The sequence below is a fragment of the Balaenoptera physalus genome (assembly GCF_965194825.1).
Source record: "Balaenoptera physalus genome assembly, chromosome: 2".
NCBI classification, from domain to species: Eukaryota; Metazoa; Chordata; class Mammalia; order Artiodactyla; family Balaenopteridae; genus Balaenoptera; species Balaenoptera physalus.
The window spans coordinates 86,994,539-87,014,904 of NC_138883.1; the positions used below are offsets into that span (position 1 = coordinate 86,994,539).

A 20,366-nucleotide genomic window follows, 5' to 3' on the forward strand; every position below is an offset into this window, starting at 1 on the left:
TCATGTACACGAGAACCAGATTAAGGAGGAGGGTTTGGGATCTGAGGAGGGGTTCATGCAGATTTAGGATATGGGTAGAAAGGCTAGAATATTGGAAGCTGGAGGGCATGCAATACACATGAAGCTCAGCTCAGGAAAACCACATGTATGAACAGGTTGGGGGATGGAAGTTCTTTCTTGGTTATTTTCATCACTTCAAAGCTTCTTTCCTCTGCTCTCACTGAAGACCCCAGACTTGCTAGTATTTCTCTATTCCTTCAGGAAAATGAGGCAAACCCCCTAGAAAAAAGAATAAATACTGATTCTCTGCTCTGAACCCAACAATTCCAATGTAGATCTACATTGTAGGGTGAAGGGTAAACCTAAATGTGTAACTCTAATCCCAGGGCCTGTTGATGAAAAAAAAAAAATGTCCCCATTAGAGGATCAAGAAGCATACATCTCAACCACTTTTTTAGTCCCCAATATTTCCTATGCTTCCTTTATATTTCCTTAAATGGATTAAAGGTAGGCAGGACAGCAATATCTATTCAAGACACAGCCTCCTGTCTGACAATGATTAAAACCTATATAACTCAAAAGGATTATACCTGACCATCTTCTAACCTTCCGCCCTTGTTTTCTTCAAGGATTCAACTGAGACCTCTGTGCCTCAATTTCCCCCTGTACTCTAGTGGCAGGAGGGCAGGAGAGGTACAGTCTCCAGCTTCTCAGAACAGCTAGAAAAACATTTGGATTTGAAGATGGTGGTAGTAGAGGGTCATAGAGATAAGAATAGATTCCAGGGCAAGAGACTACGCCTGTACCGAATAGCACTGGGAATAGGTAACATTAGGAGGCAGTGAGGAAGGAGAACAGGAAGGGGAGGAGCAGCCAACGCTACAGCTACCAGGCAGTCTGGCCCCAATCCCATCCAAGCAACTAAATGCAAGTCACACAACCTTAGAGTAAATAGGAGAAAGGAATAGGTGGGCTCTCCTGCCAAAAGTGCAAGAAGCAAAGCAGTCAGTCCCAGCCAGGGTAGTGGCAGCAGCCAGCTTGGTGGCAGGGGGTACCGTAGAGGCACTCGGGATCATCCTGGCCTGAGCGCAGCCAGTTCCGGAAGAGGCGCAGGTGGTAGGAGCACTGGTGCAGGTGATGCGCCAGCGTGGCATCCAAGGAGACTGGCCGGCCCCCTGTGCAGTCAGAGGAACAACTACGCAGCAACCGGACCACAGGGTGCTGGTCATCCAGCAGCTCTTGGAGGGGTTGGGGGAACCACGACAGGAAGCACAAAGATAAAGAAAGAGAAGAGGGAGAGACAATGAGGGGGGTACTGGATGACATAAGTATTCCTGGGAGGTGGGGCCACTCAGCTCCAAGGTGAGCTAAGAGAGAAGCAGAGATGGTCAGAGCCACGGGACATCTCTTGCAGGGAAGAGTACTGGCATCATGCTAAAAGAAGTCTAAAAGAAGTGAGTCTAGAAGAAGGGGCATGTGAGACCTCATCATACAGCAGGCCCTCCCCTTTCTCGTTGTGCACAATTCAGTCAGTGCTTGCAGACAGCAGTCACATCGTTCTGGATGGGGTGAGCTGGCAGTTCTGTAGCTAGGAACTCCAGTGTCCCCAATCATTCTTGGGCAAACCCTAGTTAGGGCTTGTTTCTTAAACGAATGTATTTATGAGGTTGGGATAGAGATGAAAAGATTTGAAGTCACTCAGAGAAGGGGGTCAAGAGTGGTATAGGTTATCAGGATAAAGTTTTAAGCTAAAAAAGCTCCTAAGGACTCAGGCCGGGCTCCCTGGACCACCCTAAGATAGCCACAGACAAGGCTTGTGTTAGGTAACTGACATAGATTAGCAGGAAACCAGGTGTCCTTTAAAACAGCATGTAAAAAATGGAATCAATATGTGAAAATGCCAATATTGATTAATCATCCTTCATTCCTGTTCAAATACCTAGACTTTTTAAAAAACGTTTGCATAAGTCTTGGGGGGACATTGTATCAATTATAGAAGCCAAAAGAGATAATTTTATATTTTCTTCCCACTGCTGGTGAGTTTAACTGCACTTTGTTCAGCTAGACGAGTGGAAAAGCTTTAATCCGAAACTACTTATTATCTTAGCTGGTTGGCAAACTTTGTGGATATATGCGATTCAGCTGCAAACGGTTGAAGGCAGTGAAAGACACGTGGAAGGGGGTTTAAGAGGAACAGTAGGAAAAAGATCTTGGGGAAAAGGTACGGGGTCTTAACTGATAACAGGAACATGGTACAGAGAAAGTAGGATCAAGGTAGCTGAGGATGACTGCTCAGAACTCCCAGACCAGAATGGGCTCCACAGGGTGATCCCATGAGACTATGGTTTCCAGAGACCTTAGTCTGGATGTCAAGAGAGATTTCTGTACCAATGGTCACACAGTTATGTGGGTACCTAGAAGAGAATGAGCTTGGCAAATCTGGTGGGTACACTCTGACATCCTGGATGAGGGAGAGACACAGTCTCTTTCCCACTATATTAGTTCACCTTGGTAAGTTCAGCATGCAGTTTACTAATGGGCCATACTTATATACTTGATGTAGTCACAGGATGTGACAGAAGCTTATCAGGAATAGAGGCAGGGATGGGCTGAGGGGTGTTCTCCCATCAAAGCAAGGAAGTAGCACTGCCTTGCCTCCTCTCCAAAGCCAGGTCCAGTTTTTCCAGCTGCTATTTCAAAGCCACACATCATGGCAAAGAGATGGTGGTGATGGACAGTAGGCTGGCACATTGTTGTGACTAATCTGCTGCAAGCAATTGCAGACAGAGCATCCACTCTGTAATTGCTGGGTCAGTCCAGTAACATTTGGCCATGGGGTAGAGCCCTCATATTGTCCTGAGGGCCAAATTAAATCTAGATAATCTTCAGCAAGAGACATAATAGCTCCAAATCTTTTTCTCCTAGATCCCAGATTCCGGCTTCTCAGGCACGTTAGCCTCCAAGCTCAAATACAAGAAGAACAAAGGCCAGCAGAGCCCTGAGGTTGTGTGCAGGGTGCTGGAGGAGATCTTGAATTTACTCTCTTGCACTATAATTGTCCAGGTCTTTCTTCCTTCCTCTCCCCCTTTTGGTAGAATTAATTCTTCTTTACTGGTGAGGCTGCTAACCAAGGCTTCAGGGAACTAGAGACATATAGGTTTGAGGATCTGTTTGAGGAATTTGGATCTTTTCTCACAGAGCCTAAGAGTTAGGAGAGTTGTGATTTAGCTCTGATGTCAGGGGCCCAAGTTCCTAGTACCATCTTCTGTACCCTAAGTAATAAGTCTCCTAAGTCCAAATCCCAGGCTGTAGTGTTGGGGTTGGTGCCTGAGGGTCTACTCTGGAGATGACTGTGGCACGAAGGCCAGAAGAGCTTGAAGCTAACTGTGCTGGCACAGTCACACCACTCTGAATGGGAAGCTCCTGTCACAGGCACAAATGGGAGTGCAGGTGGTGGGTAGGGGTATAAACTGAGCAAGTATAAGCTAGTCAACCTAGGGAGATTTCACCAGCGCCTAGTGGAGATGTATGGCCTGACTGGGCTAAAATCTAGCGGCTGCCAGTGTCTAAGGAGCAGGTGATCAGCACCTAGATTTTTTTCAGCCAGGAAGCCAGGCTAATTTTACCTCCCTCAGAGTCTTAGCTCTTGAACAGAAGAAAATCATATCTAACAAAACTGGATTTACCTTGAAGACAAGATACAATGCAGAGAGAAACTAAGGATATAAAGGATAAAGCAAGGTGTAAGTCCTGGGTTCCTCTGCCATACCCTACAAAGAGACCACAGCCCTTCAGTCTTGGGTTTACGCAGATCTCTAAACTCTCCCACCTTAGTGTGGGCAGACCCTGTTCTTCAGTATTCTTGAAATATTATTTATTCCTAAGCTCCCCCGGAATCTCCAGTAGACATCTCAACTCTTCACTTCCCCTTCTCGGAGACTGTAGTGCCATAAGTAGGCTGGGGCTGCATGGAAACCACATGTAAACCCTCAAGGCACAATTCTTTTTCCTGTACCTACCACCTCCTACTCCTTTTGTTCTTTCTTGTATCCCAAATCAATCTGGACTCCTGTTTTCTAGGCCCAGACCCTAGGTTAGTAGTGACGTAAAGCAGATGTCAGAAGCACAAGAGCCACACAAAATACACACAATGGTAGGAGACAGGAATATGGAGATGAAAAACAATATACTCAAGACTAATGCCTTTATGGGTAGGCTTGGGAACTGGGAACTGCAGCACTGCTCCAAAAGGGAAGCAAACTAGTCATCCACTCCAACAAAAGAGCTGGTGAAAAAACAGGAAGATCAAAATTACATAAGCTGAGGAGTTGGGGAAACAAACAGAGAGAAGAAATGGGGACGATATAGGTAATACTATGCTCTTTCTAAGAAGGGGAACCATTATCATGTTTGTACAAAGCCTGGCAGTCATGTGATGGGAAAGGAAGAGGTTTAATTCATGTTTTGGTGATGATGCTGAAAAAAGTGACACAATGATGATGATGGTGACCATGGAAATAAGACCTTGAGTTGCCCCAAGAATCGGGCAGCCAGGCTGCAGCCAAGGCTAAGGTCTGTCACAACAAGTGATATATCCCAAGAGCAACAATTAGTGAGTGGTTCAGAGACAGCAGGGTGTCAACACAGTGGAGGGAGAAGGAAAGTCAGTGTCAGAACTCAGAGGTTAAGTGTCTGGAGGTGACATGGTGAGGAGGAATGACGTTGAGTCAGAAGCAAACGTACCGTTAGTCGGATGCTTTGCAAACGACACAGAAAATCGTTTTACGGCCGGGACAAACAAGAGCTCTGGGGAGAAAAGACATCACGGGGATTATACCCACCGCTGTCCCCACCCTCTGCTCTGGAATTTGCTCACAATATACTCTGTTCTTTACAGTTAGTATACGACCTGCTCCCACCCCCGCCCCTTAGATTCCTTACTACCACATTTCAATCTTTTCCTTTGGATAATCTCCTCTCAGGAATCCGTGTGTCATCTCTACCACAATACGGCCCCACAAACAACCCTAATCTCACCACCACATCCTCTTTCTGGTCATTTACAAAGAAATAAAATCTTTGTAGAAACTTTCATCACGTCCCCCAATCTCTTGCCATATCATTTTTCCTGCCTTGGCTGAACAACTTCCCCATCCCTGATTTCCTAGATTTTAATTGAGGCTCCACTACGTTCTTCCTGACCGTGGATCATCCTCCTTGGTCGCTCCCCCTACAGGCCAGAATCCAGGAAAGAATACAAAGGTGGAGTAAATTGATGTAGCAGGGCTGTATGTGGCTGATTATGAAGGGATAAGCATAAATAAGTAGTATTTGTATGGTGAGAGGTAATGCAAATGGAGGGGTGGATGGGGTCTTGGTTCCTTCTCCCCTCTATAACTGATGCAGAAAACTTGTCATAAGGCTAGTGTCAGCGCCATCTTAAGCATGAATTGTTCTCGAGCTGTGTCCTTGCTGGCGGACAAATGAAGAAAAGAGTTGCCCCCCAAAACCCACCCACATACCATCTCGGTGCTTCAGACTGGCAGGTGGTAGCTTTTTGCCTTGGCTGCGGGCGTAGTCCTGAAGATTCGGGGCGCTGGAGGAGCCGCCCAGCACTGTGGTGCTGAACAGCCCCGTGCACTGTGAGCCTGCAAGGCCGGGAGTGCATTAGTAGCCACGCAAAGCTGCAATTACCACACAGAAGTACGCACAATTTCACATGACAACATCAGGACACACGCACATAACCATTCAGAGCCACCACCACGTGGCCACTTGACATAACCACAAACAGCTTTCACTACTGTCCACAGCCACACTGGGCAAGCAAAGTGAGGATGCTCCTGAAAGTCGACTTGGCAGATACAAGAGGCCACTACAAATACAGGGTTAGTCATATTAGGGGACTCAAAGCTACTGAAAGGGATAAACTGTGCTCTCTAGGTGGCTCTCAGGAATGCTCAAAGAATAGGTAGATTCCTCTAGATCTCCCTAGATTTAATTCAGTGCTCCTTGTGCTGGATATAGGGTTTGAAGAACCCAGAAATCGAGTCCCTTATTTGTTTAAAAGGAAAGAAACTTTGACTGAAACTAGAGACTAAGTTTAGAGTACTCAACTCAAATTCGAAGTCCTCATAAGTTCCAATTCCTCCTAAGTTTTTCATCCAACATTCCCTCCCTTCTATGTTCCCTTAGACCTTTCTACCTTTCCCAAGAAAGTATGAGACTCACTGAGTTTTTGAAGCTGGAATGGATTCAAAGATCATCCAGTTCAGCCTTCTTATTTTAGAGATGAAGAAACTGACATTCAAAAGGGATCTCATTTGTTCAAGGTCATACAGTTTGTTAGGAGCTAAGCTGGACTAGAATCCAGGTCTCCGGACTCAGGATCAACCGTGTTCAGTTAGAAAAGAAATAGTAATTTTTTTCATCAAGAAGAAACAGAGCATTGTTTCTGAAGTGAAAATGGACACAAATTGAAAGGCATGTGAAGGGTCAGGTGATTATATGTAGAACATGCCTCCTAACCGCTGAACACCGTACTCAGGAGAACCTCGTGAACAGAGAACAGCGAAAAAGATGTTTTTTTTCTACTCTCGAAAGTTTATTGCCTTCTAAGTCCTGTGCTCAAAGCCAGATGCCACACACATAAGTTCAAAGAAAGCAAAGAGAACTCTTGGCAGTAAGTGGAGTATATAAAACTTGAAAAATCCCTGAAGCAAATAAATCAAGCTAGTCACTGTCCCAAGTATCTGATCGACAGTAGGGTTGGGACTCCCATGGTCCCGTCTCCTACTATAGCCCACAAGGAGAGAATGGGCAGAAGGAAACAAGATTAACACTCCAGTTTGTGGGATTTTCTCCTCTACTTCCAAATCCATCTTAGCCAAGACCCTGGGTTTGACTTGGGAACTTAACATTCATAGGGGAAATGGACAGAGTGGAGAGGTCAGTTTCCTTTGAGCCCACAAAGAAGGGATATGGTTTCAGGGGTCCCAGCATTTCAGGGTCACCACATAAATCAAGAAGTTCAGATGGCTGATAATTTCCACCCTGGAATTGAGGACCACTCCTCTAGGCAGCAATTTCTCTGACCTTTCATGTTCAAACAAGCTCAAGAATAGAGTTCCAGAGAGAAATAAGGGTTGCTAAATATGTCTGCTTTTTTCAGAGAAGCTGGAACTAGCTGGCTGTATCCCAGGCCACCCCCAAGCTTTGTTCTACATTTACTTCCTCCACGAAATAATTTTCTGGCGTAGTCCCACCAATCCTGCCGTGTCCAGTCTTGGATCATCTCAGGGGGTAGACTTTACCTTACCACCACCATCTGTCAACCAGACTCATGCCTCTGCCTTGTTCTTGACAGCACTCCCCCTTAACTGGGCCAGACACACCTATCCTCTTTCCCACCTACCTGAAACCTATTCTCTACTGGGGTTTCTGGGAAAAGAAGTCCATATCACAGATCTAGACATTTGTCATTTATTTTTCATGCACCAAACCATCTACCTCATTTTAGGGATCTAGAAGGCAAGCTACTCCCATAAAATTAGCCTGGAAAATTACCAAAAACCTTTCTTCCCATTGCTGGTAACCAAATGCTGACCGTCTTGGGGCCAAGAAATTGGGTGCCAAGGAGAAAGGTAACAGAAAAATGAAAGGAGCTAAATGGACAGAATAATAGGACAAGATAGAAAGAGCCAGGGGACCCCGTCTAGACCCCACACCACTGTCTCTACCTGCCAGTTCTGGTTACTGGCTCACAGGCGCTGTGTTCAAAGATAGTCCCTCCCAAGGACCCCTCCCCACTCCCAAAGAATACCATACCCTCTGAGGCTTGGTCCTTCCTGCAGTCTGTGTTCTTAGGAAAGGTTGAATGATGCTCTCCACCCCTCTCCAGGAATCAAAAAAATCAAGAGACATTCCCTCAAAGTCCTGAGAGAAGCCTCTGCCACTACACCAGTCTCAGATTTGTCCCTCAATTTTCAGGAAGGAAGGAAAAAGAATTACAGGATTAGGAGAGGATGAAGGGGAGGGCATGGAGGTAGCAGGGGCCAGAGCAAGGATGTAATAAACACAGGTCTCAAAGGAAGACATGGCACAAGTTCTCCAAATGAGGAATATGACCGTTACTGGGGGAAGGGAGCATCTCACAAGTGCCTCTATTTATAGCTTTGTCTCTGATAACTCTGAAGAATCAGAGTCTCCATGGACCCTAAATGTCTGGGCTAGACTGAAGGGACAGATAAGGAGTAAGAGGGGAAGCCCGAAAAATGCCCTTCAGCCAGAGAAATGGGGGTTGTGTAGAAAAACCAAAAGACAGACACCTTCCTGGAATGCAAACAATCATCTGGGATCAAAGTTCACACCTACATGTGGCTTCTCCCAATTCATCCTCCCTAGCCCCGCCCAACAATTCCACTGACTAGATGACCCCAACTCCCATGACTAAGGTTCCCCACAATAAAACTCTAAAGAACAGACAGACACCCCTTCCCAACAACAGATAAGAGATGCTGGAAAACCGTACCTAGGCCGCTCTGCTTCATCTCCGTTGGTGGCCGTGAAGATGAAAAGAGTCGGTAACCACCAGGCCTCGAGGATGAGGTCTCAGAAAGCACCTGGAGAAAAAGGACTCTATGTTAATTACCGTTTTGCCACCTCAACTGAGAAGTCTAAAACCCAGGTCCTGAATCCCTGCCCCTACAAAACCAAGCAGTGTCAGGAAGTTTAAGGATTTTTATGAAGAAGAAGAATGCAAAGTCTAAGAGTATACTTTACAGAGGAAACTGTCCAAGGAATCCTTCTATACTAGAAAGCACTTCTATTTCCAAGATGCCTGTCCCTACAGCCCTCTAATCCCAAATCTGAGAAATCATTATTCAACCATTCTCAGTGCTTAGCAGGGCAGGGTACCTTAATCTTTTATATCCCTCCACAGAACTCAGAAAGCAAATCACAATAGCTCAGCCACAATAAGGAGTCTGGCTACGCTCTCTTCTTTCCAGGACAGCTGTGGCTATGGCAGCCATACTCAGTTTCTTATGTGAACCAGAAGCCCTCCCCTCCACTCCTGGAGACATGAAATGGATTTCTGAAAAGCCCACAAGGGCTCAATCACACAACCCCCACCACACAAACACACACACACACACACACACACCCCTCAACAGTGTTCTGAGTCCCTAAGTCCCAAAAGGCAAAGACAGAGGCAATAAGGGAAGATGAAGTATGGAGGGACACCTGTGTGCAGGATGCCAGGTGAGTGGTGGACACAGCCCGGGGCTGTAGGCCGATGGCTGGGGAAGGCCGGGGGAGGTCCCCTGACCTCCGGCGGCGCCGTCCCCGCAAGGGGATCAGGTCCAGGTTCCCCGTGCACTGCATATTCATGACCTGCAATCAGACCGGGTGGAAAGCCGGTCACGGCTCCTTACACCCACAGGTTCCCAAAAGCCCTGGGCCCACTGGGCAGAGGCAGTTGTAAGGCTGGAGAGGATGATTGCCTAGGGCATAGCTGCTCTGAAGGTCACAGATTTTGTATTCTAAACCAGTCCAAAGATATAAGATGACAAGAGGAGAAGAAGGGATGGAAAGAAGGGTCGTAGTTGATAAGAATAAGACTACCAATGCCTGTACTTATAGAACACGGAGAGGAAATATTAATATTAAAAGGTTGTATGACCAAAGAGCAGAGAGAAGATTTTCTTGCAAAGCTGAGGAGCATATCTTGGGCAACCATCATCCTGGGTAGCCATGGTATAAGCAGCACTAGTAACTGAGAGGAAGAAATCTGATTACAACAGAAAGCTTCCTATAGGCCTGAAAGAAGTCAATTTCATCAAGTCTGAGAGATGATACACTGAGAGCTCTGCTTTGGCTGTCTCTTGACTGCTTAAATCAGAAGAAAAAAGGGGGTCCAACATAATAGTGCCAGAGACTGGCAGATGATGTGAATGGGGAAGACACTGGATGTGGAGGAGCAGTTTATTAATGGAAGATCATATGTCATTCTGTCCATTTGATCTATTCACATGAGTCTGCAGTGTACTAATGTACTATGGATACTAAGTTAACTTACACCTCAAAGAAAAAATGATGCATACCCCACCTAAGGAAACTCTGAGTATTCATGACCTCAAGTCCATCTTAAAATAATCAGGAAGAAAAGGATGAGTCTAGAAGAGAGACTGCAGTTTGTCTTCTCAGCATTCTCCAAAATCTGAACCATAAACCTCTGGCTGAACCTATGTAAGCTAATTATAGATTCTTCTGAGATATTTCAAAATGGAAAGACCGATTCCTTTAAGACAGAGAGCAGGCACCAAGCCAAGTGAACTCAAGACAGACTCATCTGTCAAAGCAGGACCCAAAACAGTCATGGTCCCTGAGACAGGGATAAATCATGCGGTCAAAAAGAGTGTCATTGGGCCAAAGAGGGAAAGGATCTCTCCAGGAAAAGACCAAAACTTTGGTTTTTACTCCAGGACACAATGTGAGATTTACAACAGTCCTTTCCTCTAGGCTAGAGAAATAGAACCAGGACTAGGAGAACCCAGGCCCAGACTGATAAACCTCATCAGAACAAAGGGGAGACAGATAGACTTCGAGAATTGATTCCCTTTCTGGGATGAGAGTACAGATAACCCTAAAGGGGTTAAATTAAAGTGCCATTTTTAGTAAAGTGATATTTACTACAATCTGAGCTTTAATATTTACCCAAGACAACAAAGAGATGGAGGGGGCCTGGCCTTCAATATCAACTGTATTGTTATCATTGTTACTGTTTACTAAGCATCTATATGGTGAGTATTACTTATATTTTACAGATGAAAAAAATTTAGGCTTGGAGAAGGTACCTGTCCAAGATCACACAGCGTCTGATTATCAGACTGGGATTTCAGCCCAGAGTACATGCTTTTCTACTATATTTCCTTTTAAAGAACTGCCTTTTCAAATTCATCCAGAGGCCTCCTCCTCAATCTCATCTCTAAAAGTCCTTATCTCTCAGGCACCCCTCACTGGCATCTCTTTAAGCTCAGAAGTAGCAACCAGCTTAGAGGAGCTTTCCTGGGAGACCAGCTGTGAAAGAGAGATTAAGTAAAACATATCCATCAGGGGCAGGAAGACTCTGTTTAAGGTCCTAAGAATTCCACTGAGGGGATTCAGAGATTCATGGATATTGTCCTATGAGCACTTCCACCACTTCTTTCTCCCAAGCCCCTCCCATTACCTCCATGGAGCCGGCTTTGCGGTTACGAATGAGGGGTGATCTCTTTGGGAGGCCAGGGCCCTCAGAGGGCTGGGGTGAGGTCTGCAATGCTCGGTCTGGCTCATCTGATGCCTTCCCCGGGCACAGGTCCTCCATGCTGCCTTGGTCTGTTTTCATCTCCTCATTCTACCCAACAACAGGCATAGATAGGAGAGGTGTTAATGGTCTCCAGCCTCCTAATCCACTTCTCCCCAACCCTTTTAACCTCCCTGTACTGTTTCCGAGTTTCCCATCACTTGGTTCCTAAGTCCTCCAGTCCCAAATCCCAGCACTCTGACCCACCTCAGAAGAGGCTGGACGGAATCCACAGCCAGTTGGGGCACTGCCTTCTTCCTCGACACCTTTCACTCCAGGGCTGAAGTGCAGCTCCACATGGAACCGCTCCTCTGATAAGGGATCCTTTAGGGCATCACCAGATGAAAGGGCAGTTGGAGAAGCTGGACATGGTGGTGGAAGACCAGGCAGGGACAACAGAGAGGAACTCAAGAGGACACATCCTCCCAGGGCTGAGGTTTCAGTGTCTTACACCCCTCTACAGTAATAGCTCCCTTTAACTACAGTCTAGTGTTACAGGATCCTCATACTCTCAACCTCCACAGGACTTGCCAACTTCCAGTTCTACAACTGCCCCCCTCCCTATCCATCTCCCACAGGAATTCAGCTTTGCTACAGTGCATACAGCAGCACATTTAAAGATATCTTTGTGGAGCCAGATGAAGAAGGTATATGTGTAACAATGTTTGAGAGAAAAAGACTCATTGTAACATTGTTCAAATTCCATACCCTCCCTAATGCCAGAGCTATGTTCTCTGGTATCTCTCTGGCTCAACACCAACCTAAAACATGCTTTCTGTTCCAGGAGGAACCTCCTGGATGTTCTCTATCATGCTGCACCTAGGTACCACACCTAACTGGATTCTACAGATTCTAAGCATAAAAAAGTTTTTCCCTAAAAGGGGATGGAGAAGAAAGGAGGGGCCCTCTCCTCACCTCCCCCTGTTAGCTCCTCACCCGTGTGTTGTCTTCATAAAGCATGATGACAATCTGGGTCATGTAGTTGAGCTCTGAGATGGCACTAAGATAAGCCAAAGCTCGCTGCCATTGTGCATCCTTGGTCTCCTACCGAACACAAGAAGAGGTAAGCTAATGCCCAAGGACGAGGGAGTCAGGGAATGGGCAGGGAGACGAGGAGAACAGAGGAAGCTTGCGGTAAAAAAGAAGCATGAGGAGGAGAGTAAAAGAACGCTGGGAAAAGACGTTCATAGGCTGAAGGAAAAAGGATCCTTACATCAAGAAGTCCCCCATAACGGAAGACACTGAGTAGGGAGTGGACATGGCTTTCACTGGTGAAGTAGAGACGTGTTCGAACATGGCGGCCTGGGGAGAGCACTCCTCGGGAGTACCTGAGACAGCAGCTAAGTCACTCACACTGTCAGCCAGTCCTCTTCTCGGCCCTCCACAAACTCCCTCCTCCCGCCTCAAAGACTTCCCTCTCTTTTCCATCCCAGGACCGCTTCCGTTCTCGGTTCCCCAAGCTGTCCCAGCCTGGGCTCCCCCAAGAGCTCCCTGACATGCCCCTCCCTCCATCGAGCGCCCCGCCCAGCCCTCCCTCACAGGGGGTGCAGCTTGTTGACAGACTCATCCTCGTGGGTTCTCTGCAGGTCAAGTAGTATCTTCCGCAGCAGTGCAAGACAGAAGCCCACGGCAATTTCCAGTTTCTCCTCCCGACTGATCCCGTACTCCTAGGGGCCACAGGCGAGGAATAAGCACCTCAATGAATCTTGTTTTCCTCTTGCCTCATACTCCCAGGTCCAAGATCATGCTTGTCTTCACTTCAGGTCTAGGGCTTCTTCCAAAATCACCACATTCCCCCTCTCCAGGTTTTTCCTCAGTTAGCCTCTTGGGCTTCCTCAGAGCCAGGATTGTAGCTCTAATTGTAACAACTAATTCCTTCTCTAAGTTTCCTTCCCCTGGTTCCCACACCGCCCCTCCTTCCTGCCTTTTCTCTCCTTCCTTCCGCAGTGCCCCTAGCCCCAGGCTCCATCCCTTATGTGAGACACACCTGGGGAATGACCACATCAGCCAGTGCCTTAGAGAGACGGAGCAACTCTGCTGTGCCTTGAAGTCCCAGACTCCCATTGTGCTGCACATCATACTTGACACAGTCATAGATGTCAGGGATCTTACTGATATCATAGCGCCCACTCTTCTGTCGAAAGTCACGCTCCAGCTTGCTCCAACGCTGTAGCATTAGCTCTAGTGTCTCGCTGTGGTAAAGCTGCAGGTCTGGAAGGAAGACAGACAGTCAGACAGAGCCAAAGGCTTCACCTCTAACAAAAGACCCTAGCAAATCTGAAGCAGAACCAGAGAGATGAGGATGACGTGTCTCAGACACTTAGGAGAGGACACAGGATTGCCTGAGGAACCCATCCGTACCCAAAATCTTGAAAGCAAAATAGTAGTATTCAAACCCACCTACAGACTTGGGGTCCTGCATCCGTTCCTGGATCTGGTGAGTGAGGTTTTCAATCAGGGCAAATACCTGATCACAGACCTTCACAGGATTCTGGATTATAGCCATGGAGTTGAGTAGGGAAGTGCTTCCGGTGGGAGCCAGCTGTGGAGAATAGAAAGATGAAAAGCAAGACAGGTTCAGTGCCAGTTGCCTAGATTGCTGTGAGCTTATTACAGAGAGACTGCCTGGAAAATAAGCTCTGTCTGTTGGCTCACCCAACAAGCATTCTTAGGCTACTGGGAACACTAGCAGTTCAGATGAGGGGACTGCTCTAGCACACAGTCATCTAAGACTGGGTCATCTTAAAAGTCTTGGAGTCAGAGGAAATAAAACAGATCTAGGTTCTTTTCCTGGGGGTTCTAAAATAAGCACGGAAAATGCTGAGGAATACAGATTAAACCAAAATCCCCACAGAATGTTTTCATGAGTGGGTGATAGACATAACTATCTTACTCCTCTAAACAAGATGCTAGCTTGAATCTAGAGTAGAGGTGCTGTCTCAGAACTAAGTTCCAACTCAAGCATTTAGGATGGTCACAGTCAATGAAGAATGGGGAGGGGGAAAGGAGATTGCAGGTTGAATGTACTCATTCTACCTCAGTCCTCACAAGTTCCATTCTTGCTGGCAAAAGGAAGCAAGGAAAAAGGAAAGGTACCTTAGCTTTTTTGGATTTGACATTGAGCAATGGATTGGAAAATAAGGCAGCAAGGTCCTGCCCCTTTATCAAGGCCTGCTCAGAGAAGAACACAGAAAATGCCATTCTCTAGTCAATGTGCTCAGCTACTTTGCTTATTTAAGAATCTATCAAAAATGGTTACACAGCAGTTATGAAATGAGGAGCTGTGAGTAGGAGGATGGTAGAAAATCACGGTCTGGCACATGATCCCCAGTCAATCATGGCATGGATACATAGGAAAAAGGAAAAAGGATGGCTTGGGTAGTGGCATCCACTGTGATTAATACTGTGAGGCAGTATATTGTAGTGGCTAACAGCCTGGGCTCTCTAGTTAAGATTCCTTGGGTGACCTTGGAAAGGCTGCTTAAATTCTTCTGAGCCTAGGCTTCCTCATCTGTAAAGGGGCGGGGGGGGGAAAGTAGTATCGGTCCACAGCTCTTACAGTGGATTAAAGATGGCCATTAATTCTTTGTCACATTCCCCTTCCCTTGAATCTGGGCTGGCCCTGTGACTGCTTAACCAACAAAAAATAACAAGGTTATACTGTGCTAATTCTGGGCCTACACTTTAAAAAAGCTTGAAAGTTTCTGCTATGGAGGAGTCCTAAGCTACTATTTAAGAAATCCGTCTGGGGAATTCCCTGATGGTCCAGTGGTTAGGACTTCATGCTTCCACTGCCAGGGACATGGATTTGATCCCTGGTCTGCTGGAAAAACCACATGGGAAAAACACATGGAGAGGAGAGGCTCTGAGACTACAGGGACAGGGACATCACGAGGAGGGAGAGAGCCCAGCCATCCTAGCATCCCAGTTGAGCCTCCAGATGGTTCCAGCCCCAACATCTGGACAGCAGCTGGGCAATTTTAGGGAAGACTAGTTGAGCCTAGAGCTGTAAGGTGATAAAATGGTTTTTGTCTTAAGTTACTGAGTTTTGGGGTAGTTTTTTTATACAGCAACAGATAAACTGAAACATCCTTTCATTCAAAATCCTTGGGATCAGCTGTGTTTTGGAATTGAGAATTCTTGGGACTTTAAGAAGTTAATACGGTGCATACGCCACATGTTAGATAATACCTCCACAGGGCCTAGGACATAACCAAACACTTTTCTATTTCTGTAGCAAAATGTATAACTATTTATACTAGATGGGATAAATGGGGATTAGAAAGAGTCTTACCATGTTGGGTTTTGCTGTCAAACGAATCTTGGTGGCAAAGTTATAAAAATCTTTTTCATTTCCAAAACTGTGGATGACAGATTGTGGACCCATACTTATCTCAAAGGGTAAGGATTAAATGATACAATACATGGAAGAGCACATAAAACAGTGCCTGGCACATAGTAAGTACCATTACTCATCACTATTATTTAGAATTCTAGGATTTGGGGATTGGGTTGTGTTGGGCACAAAGTCTAGGAGAGCCTGACCTGATCATAATCCTCAGGGCCAAAGGGTGCATCCTGCTGCAAAATGTGGTGCAGCCGAGCCTTCACCCGGTGCTGGCAGCTGCTCAGGGAATCGCCATCACTGTCCAAGAGCCCGTTCATGTTGGCACTCTTCACCATTTGTACCAAAATGGGTGTCAGCTCCCCTTCTAGAGCTAGAAGGCCCTGGAGGGGAAGCACAAAATCTATTAGTTTTCCTTCCAGTCTAGTTCCCCTAGGCCTCGATGGTCCCAGAGATCAAATGAGAGCTGGCTTGGGAGTTGGGGTATAGGTCAAGGGGCCCACCCCACTAATTATTCTCAGTAGTATAGAATGCAGTCAGTACATACAGCTGATTCACTTTGCTGTACAGCAGAAACTAACACAACATTGTAAAGCAACTATACCCCAATTAAAAAAAAAAAAGAATGCAGTCAGACACAAGCAGAAACTTCTCTGAGTTGGCACACAAACACTCTTGAAATTTCCAACTAGTTCTCCAAACTCTGCTTCTCTACCTAATGGAAGCTGGGACTGTGGGAGAACTGTAGTGTGCACCTTAGCAAAGGCTGCAGCAGTCATCTGGACACGGCCCTCATCAGAGGCATAAATCTTGAGATCATGGCGGAAGGTGCTATGGAGGCGAAGCAGCCCACACCCGGGGAAGCCAGCATAGTCACCTGGGGGCAAAGGGGAAGACCAGGAATGGATGGCTATAAATACCCACGAATGCTCATTTCCCCTTTAACTTCCCTATTGTTTCTGTCCCTTGTTTCCCCAACTTATTCTCTAATCATCTTATCTCAGCCCTGCTAGGTATTTACAAAACACTCACCCTGTCCTCCAGGGTACATGCAGCGGAAAGCTCGCCCCAGCTCCTCAGCCTGAACACGGCCAGCAGGGGTCAGTTCTCCACCCCACTTCAGTACCAGCAATAGGGATGGGGCCAGAGCCTCCCCCTGTGGATCTGCGGGAATAAGGGCTAGTGAACAGGTCTAGATCTAAGGAAAATAGTGGGGACATCTAAATGTTAGGTCTTCTGAGGAGCCCGGAAAGGTAATTTGGGATAGAGGTCATCTAAGGGTTCAAGAATAAAAGATGTGAGTGGTAATGGGAAGTGGGTATTACATCTTACCTTGCCCCTCATTAGAAGCTTTTACTCCATGAGGGTAGTAAGTTAACTGCACCTTCCGGTTGATGCCTGAGAAGTGACCATACCTGCAGGATAAACTCACAGTTTACTTTCTACCCCAGCACCCAATTCTCACTGCTAGTGGCCCCCCTTTCCTATTCCCTTTCTCACATCTCCAGCACAGATTTCAGCTGCTCCAGTTTCCCAGTCTTCTCCTCAATCTCACCACCTGGTTCTTTTTCCAGTTCAGCCAATAGCAGCCTTGTGATGTCCAGCACCTCCTGGAGGAAACAACAGGGTATCCGTGCAGGAGGCCAAGTCCTGGCTGGTTAGGCTTTCATCCTGGTCTCTCACTGAGGCCCCCAATCCCATACCCTCTATCTTTCCGTAGCACTGCTCCTCCCAGCCAGATTCATCACCTTACCTGTAGCTGCTCAGGCCGCTTCAGTTTTAATTTCCCTGTCTTGTAGCCACCATGTTTTTCAAATAGACTAAAAAACCTGAAGAAATAAGGAGAAGCTTCACTATGGGCTGAGACAGGCAAGAGCCTCTGGGAAGTACCCCTCCCCATTTCCCTCACAAAAACCTATTTGTCTAGATTAGGATACTCTGCCCACCTTGGGTGTGTCACTTCCATCTTCATCTTCTGCTTGGGGGTACGATCCCCATGACGGATAATTGCAATGACGCAACGAAGTTCCATCCTAAGATAGGGAATGTTGTTAGAGCCTCTCCCCAATCCCACCCCACACCGCCTCCCATTTCATCCTACCCAACGGGTCAAAGAACAGAGGAAAAACTATCTGAGATTAGGAATAAAGGTAGGCTCCACCAGTCAGATGGCACAGGGTCAGGAAGTAACCACTGGTCTGACACAGATGCCTTAAGTAGGTGACTCCAGATTTTTAATTTTTACTTTTGCTCACATAGTGCCAGATGTGGTAGGGACAATGGGAATGTCCTCAGCCTCTGTGGGGATGGACCATGGGATCTGGAACTGCGGGGCAAGCTCCCGCATTATGGTGTTCCTAGAAGGAGAAATGCAAAGAAGCCATTTGAAAATGAATGAACCAGAACTACATATATGAATGAAGCTCACAAAAACTAACAAGTAGTTGAAAAATACATTAATATAAAATCCAAAAACATGCAAATCCACCCCATATATGTAAAAAAAAATATGAATATATAAATGGGAATGACCAAATAAAGGACTGGTTACCTCTGGGGGGTGGGAGGGAAGGGGATATAATTAGTGAGGGGTATGTAGGGGCTTTAACTATATTCTTTTTTTTTTTTTAATTTATTTTATTTTTGGCTGCATTGGGTCTTCGTTGTTTCACGCGGGCTTTCTCTAGCTGCGGCGAGTGGGGGCTACTCTTCCTTGCAGTATGTGGGTTTTCATTACAGTGGCTTCTCTTGTTGCAGAGCATGGGCTCTAGGCACTGAGGCTTCAGTAGTTGTGGCTCGTGGGCTCTAGAGCGCAGACTCAGTAGTTGTGGTGCACGGGTTTAGTTGCTCCGTGCCATGTGGGATCTTCCAGACCAGGGATCAAACCCGTGTCCCCTGCATTGGCAGGCGGATTCTTAACCACTACGCCACCAGGGAAGCCCTATATTCTTTTTTTTTTTTTTGGCTGCGCTGTATGGCTTGTAGGATCTTAGTTCCCCGACCAAGGATTGAACCCGTGCCCCCTGCAGGGGAAGCTCGGAGTCCCAACCACTGGACCGCCAGGGCATTCCCACCTTTTTCACTTTTAAACCATTTTTACGATATTTAAAATACAGGCATACCTCGGAGATATTGTGAGTTCAGTTCCAGACCACCACAATAAAGTGAATATCACAATAGTGAGTCACATGAGTTTTTTAGTTTCGCAGTGCATATGAAAGTTATGTTTCCAGTATACTGTAGTATATTAAGTGTGCAATAGCATTAGGTCTAAAAAAATGTACATATCTTAATTAAAAAATACTTTATTGCTAAAAAATGCTAACCATAGGGATTCCCTGGTGGCACAGTGGTTAAGAATCTGCCTGCCAGTGCAGGGGACATGGGTTCGATCCCTGGCCTGGGAAGATCCCACATGTTGTGGAGCAACTAAGCCCATGCGCCACAACTATTGAGCCTGTGCTCTAGAGCCTGAGAGCCACAACGACTGAGCCTGCGTGCCACAGCTACTGAATCCCGTGCGCCTAGAGACCATGCTCTGAAGCAAGAGAAGCCACCACAGTGAGAAGCCTGTAAACCACAACGAAGAGTAGCCCCTGCTCGCCGCAACTAGAGAAAGCCTGCGCACAGCAATGAAGACCCAACACACCCAAAAATAAAAAAAAATAAAATAAATTTACTAAAAAAAAATGCTAACCATCATCTGAGCCTTCAGCAAGTTGTAATCTTTTTGCAATAGTAACATCAAAAATCACCGATCACAGATCACTATGACAAATATGATAGTGAAAAAGTTTGAAATATTGTGAGAATTACCAAAATGTCACACAGAGACACGAAGTAAGCAAATGCCGTTGGAAAAATAGCGCCAACAGACTTGCTCGACACAAGGTTGCCACAAACCTTCAATATGTAAAAAAACGCGGTATCTGCGAAGCTCAATAAAACAAGGCATGCCTATAAAGTAAAAACTTTCCAATTCTCTTCTTTAAGCCCATTCTCCCCAGCTCAGACCACTGTGTCCCTTACCCCAGAATCTTGGCACAGTCATCGTAGTATTTCATCGAATTCTTGACGAAACTGAAGCCATTGACATCACACACAAAGGAATGACCATTGGCACGAAGGAGGTCAAAACCACAGACTGTTTGCTGCAGGGGATAAAAGCAAGATGAGAACAAGAGAGCCACTCTTCCTTCTCAGCAACCCCCTCATTCCACAGCCCCTCTCCTGCATCCCTCCCTCCACCACGCCCCCCCCCACCCCGCACACACACCCTCCCCTTCGCCAAGGGGGGCTTCCTCCACCTTAAAAGCTACGCAGACTTTCCTGGCCACCAGCTTTTCCATGGCAGTCAGCATGACTGGATATCGAATTTCTTTCCCCTCACTGTCTCTTTCGACCTTCCCATCCAAAGCTGGAGATTTTCTGGCTTCAGCATGGGCATAGTCTGGTCCCACTGTATACACCTGCAGGTACATAGCATCACTGAGTATGCCCACAGCTCACCCTGCATATGAGAAGACAATATGAGCACTATGTCTGTAGACTAGTTTCACAGTAAACAAAAACAAAAGCAAAACAAACAAATCCCCGAGTTTTATGAACAAGGAGACTGACATTTTTCTTACTGAGCTCTAGTATCATTAAGAAGGTTTCTCCACAGGACTCCAAAAC

General features: G+C 46.4%; 1 protein-coding gene across 1 annotated transcript in view; it reads right to left on the bottom strand.

Annotated features, from left to right (window-relative positions):
* PPIP5K1 (diphosphoinositol pentakisphosphate kinase 1) overlaps positions 1–20,366 on the bottom strand; it is a 50,942-nt gene that overhangs the window by 23,947 nt on the left and 6,629 nt on the right. Inside the window, 22 exon segments of the mRNA XM_082450072.1 lie at positions 1,056–1,238; positions 4,744–4,806; positions 5,523–5,648; positions 8,531–8,621; positions 9,244–9,393; positions 11,231–11,395; positions 11,552–11,668; positions 12,281–12,388; positions 12,558–12,672; positions 12,884–13,011; positions 13,332–13,555; positions 13,745–13,886; positions 15,890–16,072; positions 16,445–16,566; positions 16,722–16,853; positions 17,022–17,104; positions 17,190–17,299; positions 17,443–17,518; positions 17,636–17,722; positions 17,945–18,046; positions 19,719–19,840; positions 19,997–20,158. Of these exon segments, the coding sequence (XP_082306198.1) occupies positions 1,056–1,238; positions 4,744–4,806; positions 5,523–5,648; positions 8,531–8,621; positions 9,244–9,393; positions 11,231–11,395; positions 11,552–11,668; positions 12,281–12,388; positions 12,558–12,672; positions 12,884–13,011; positions 13,332–13,555; positions 13,745–13,886; positions 15,890–16,072; positions 16,445–16,566; positions 16,722–16,853; positions 17,022–17,104; positions 17,190–17,299; positions 17,443–17,518; positions 17,636–17,722; positions 17,945–18,046; positions 19,719–19,840; positions 19,997–20,158 (2,791 nt within the window).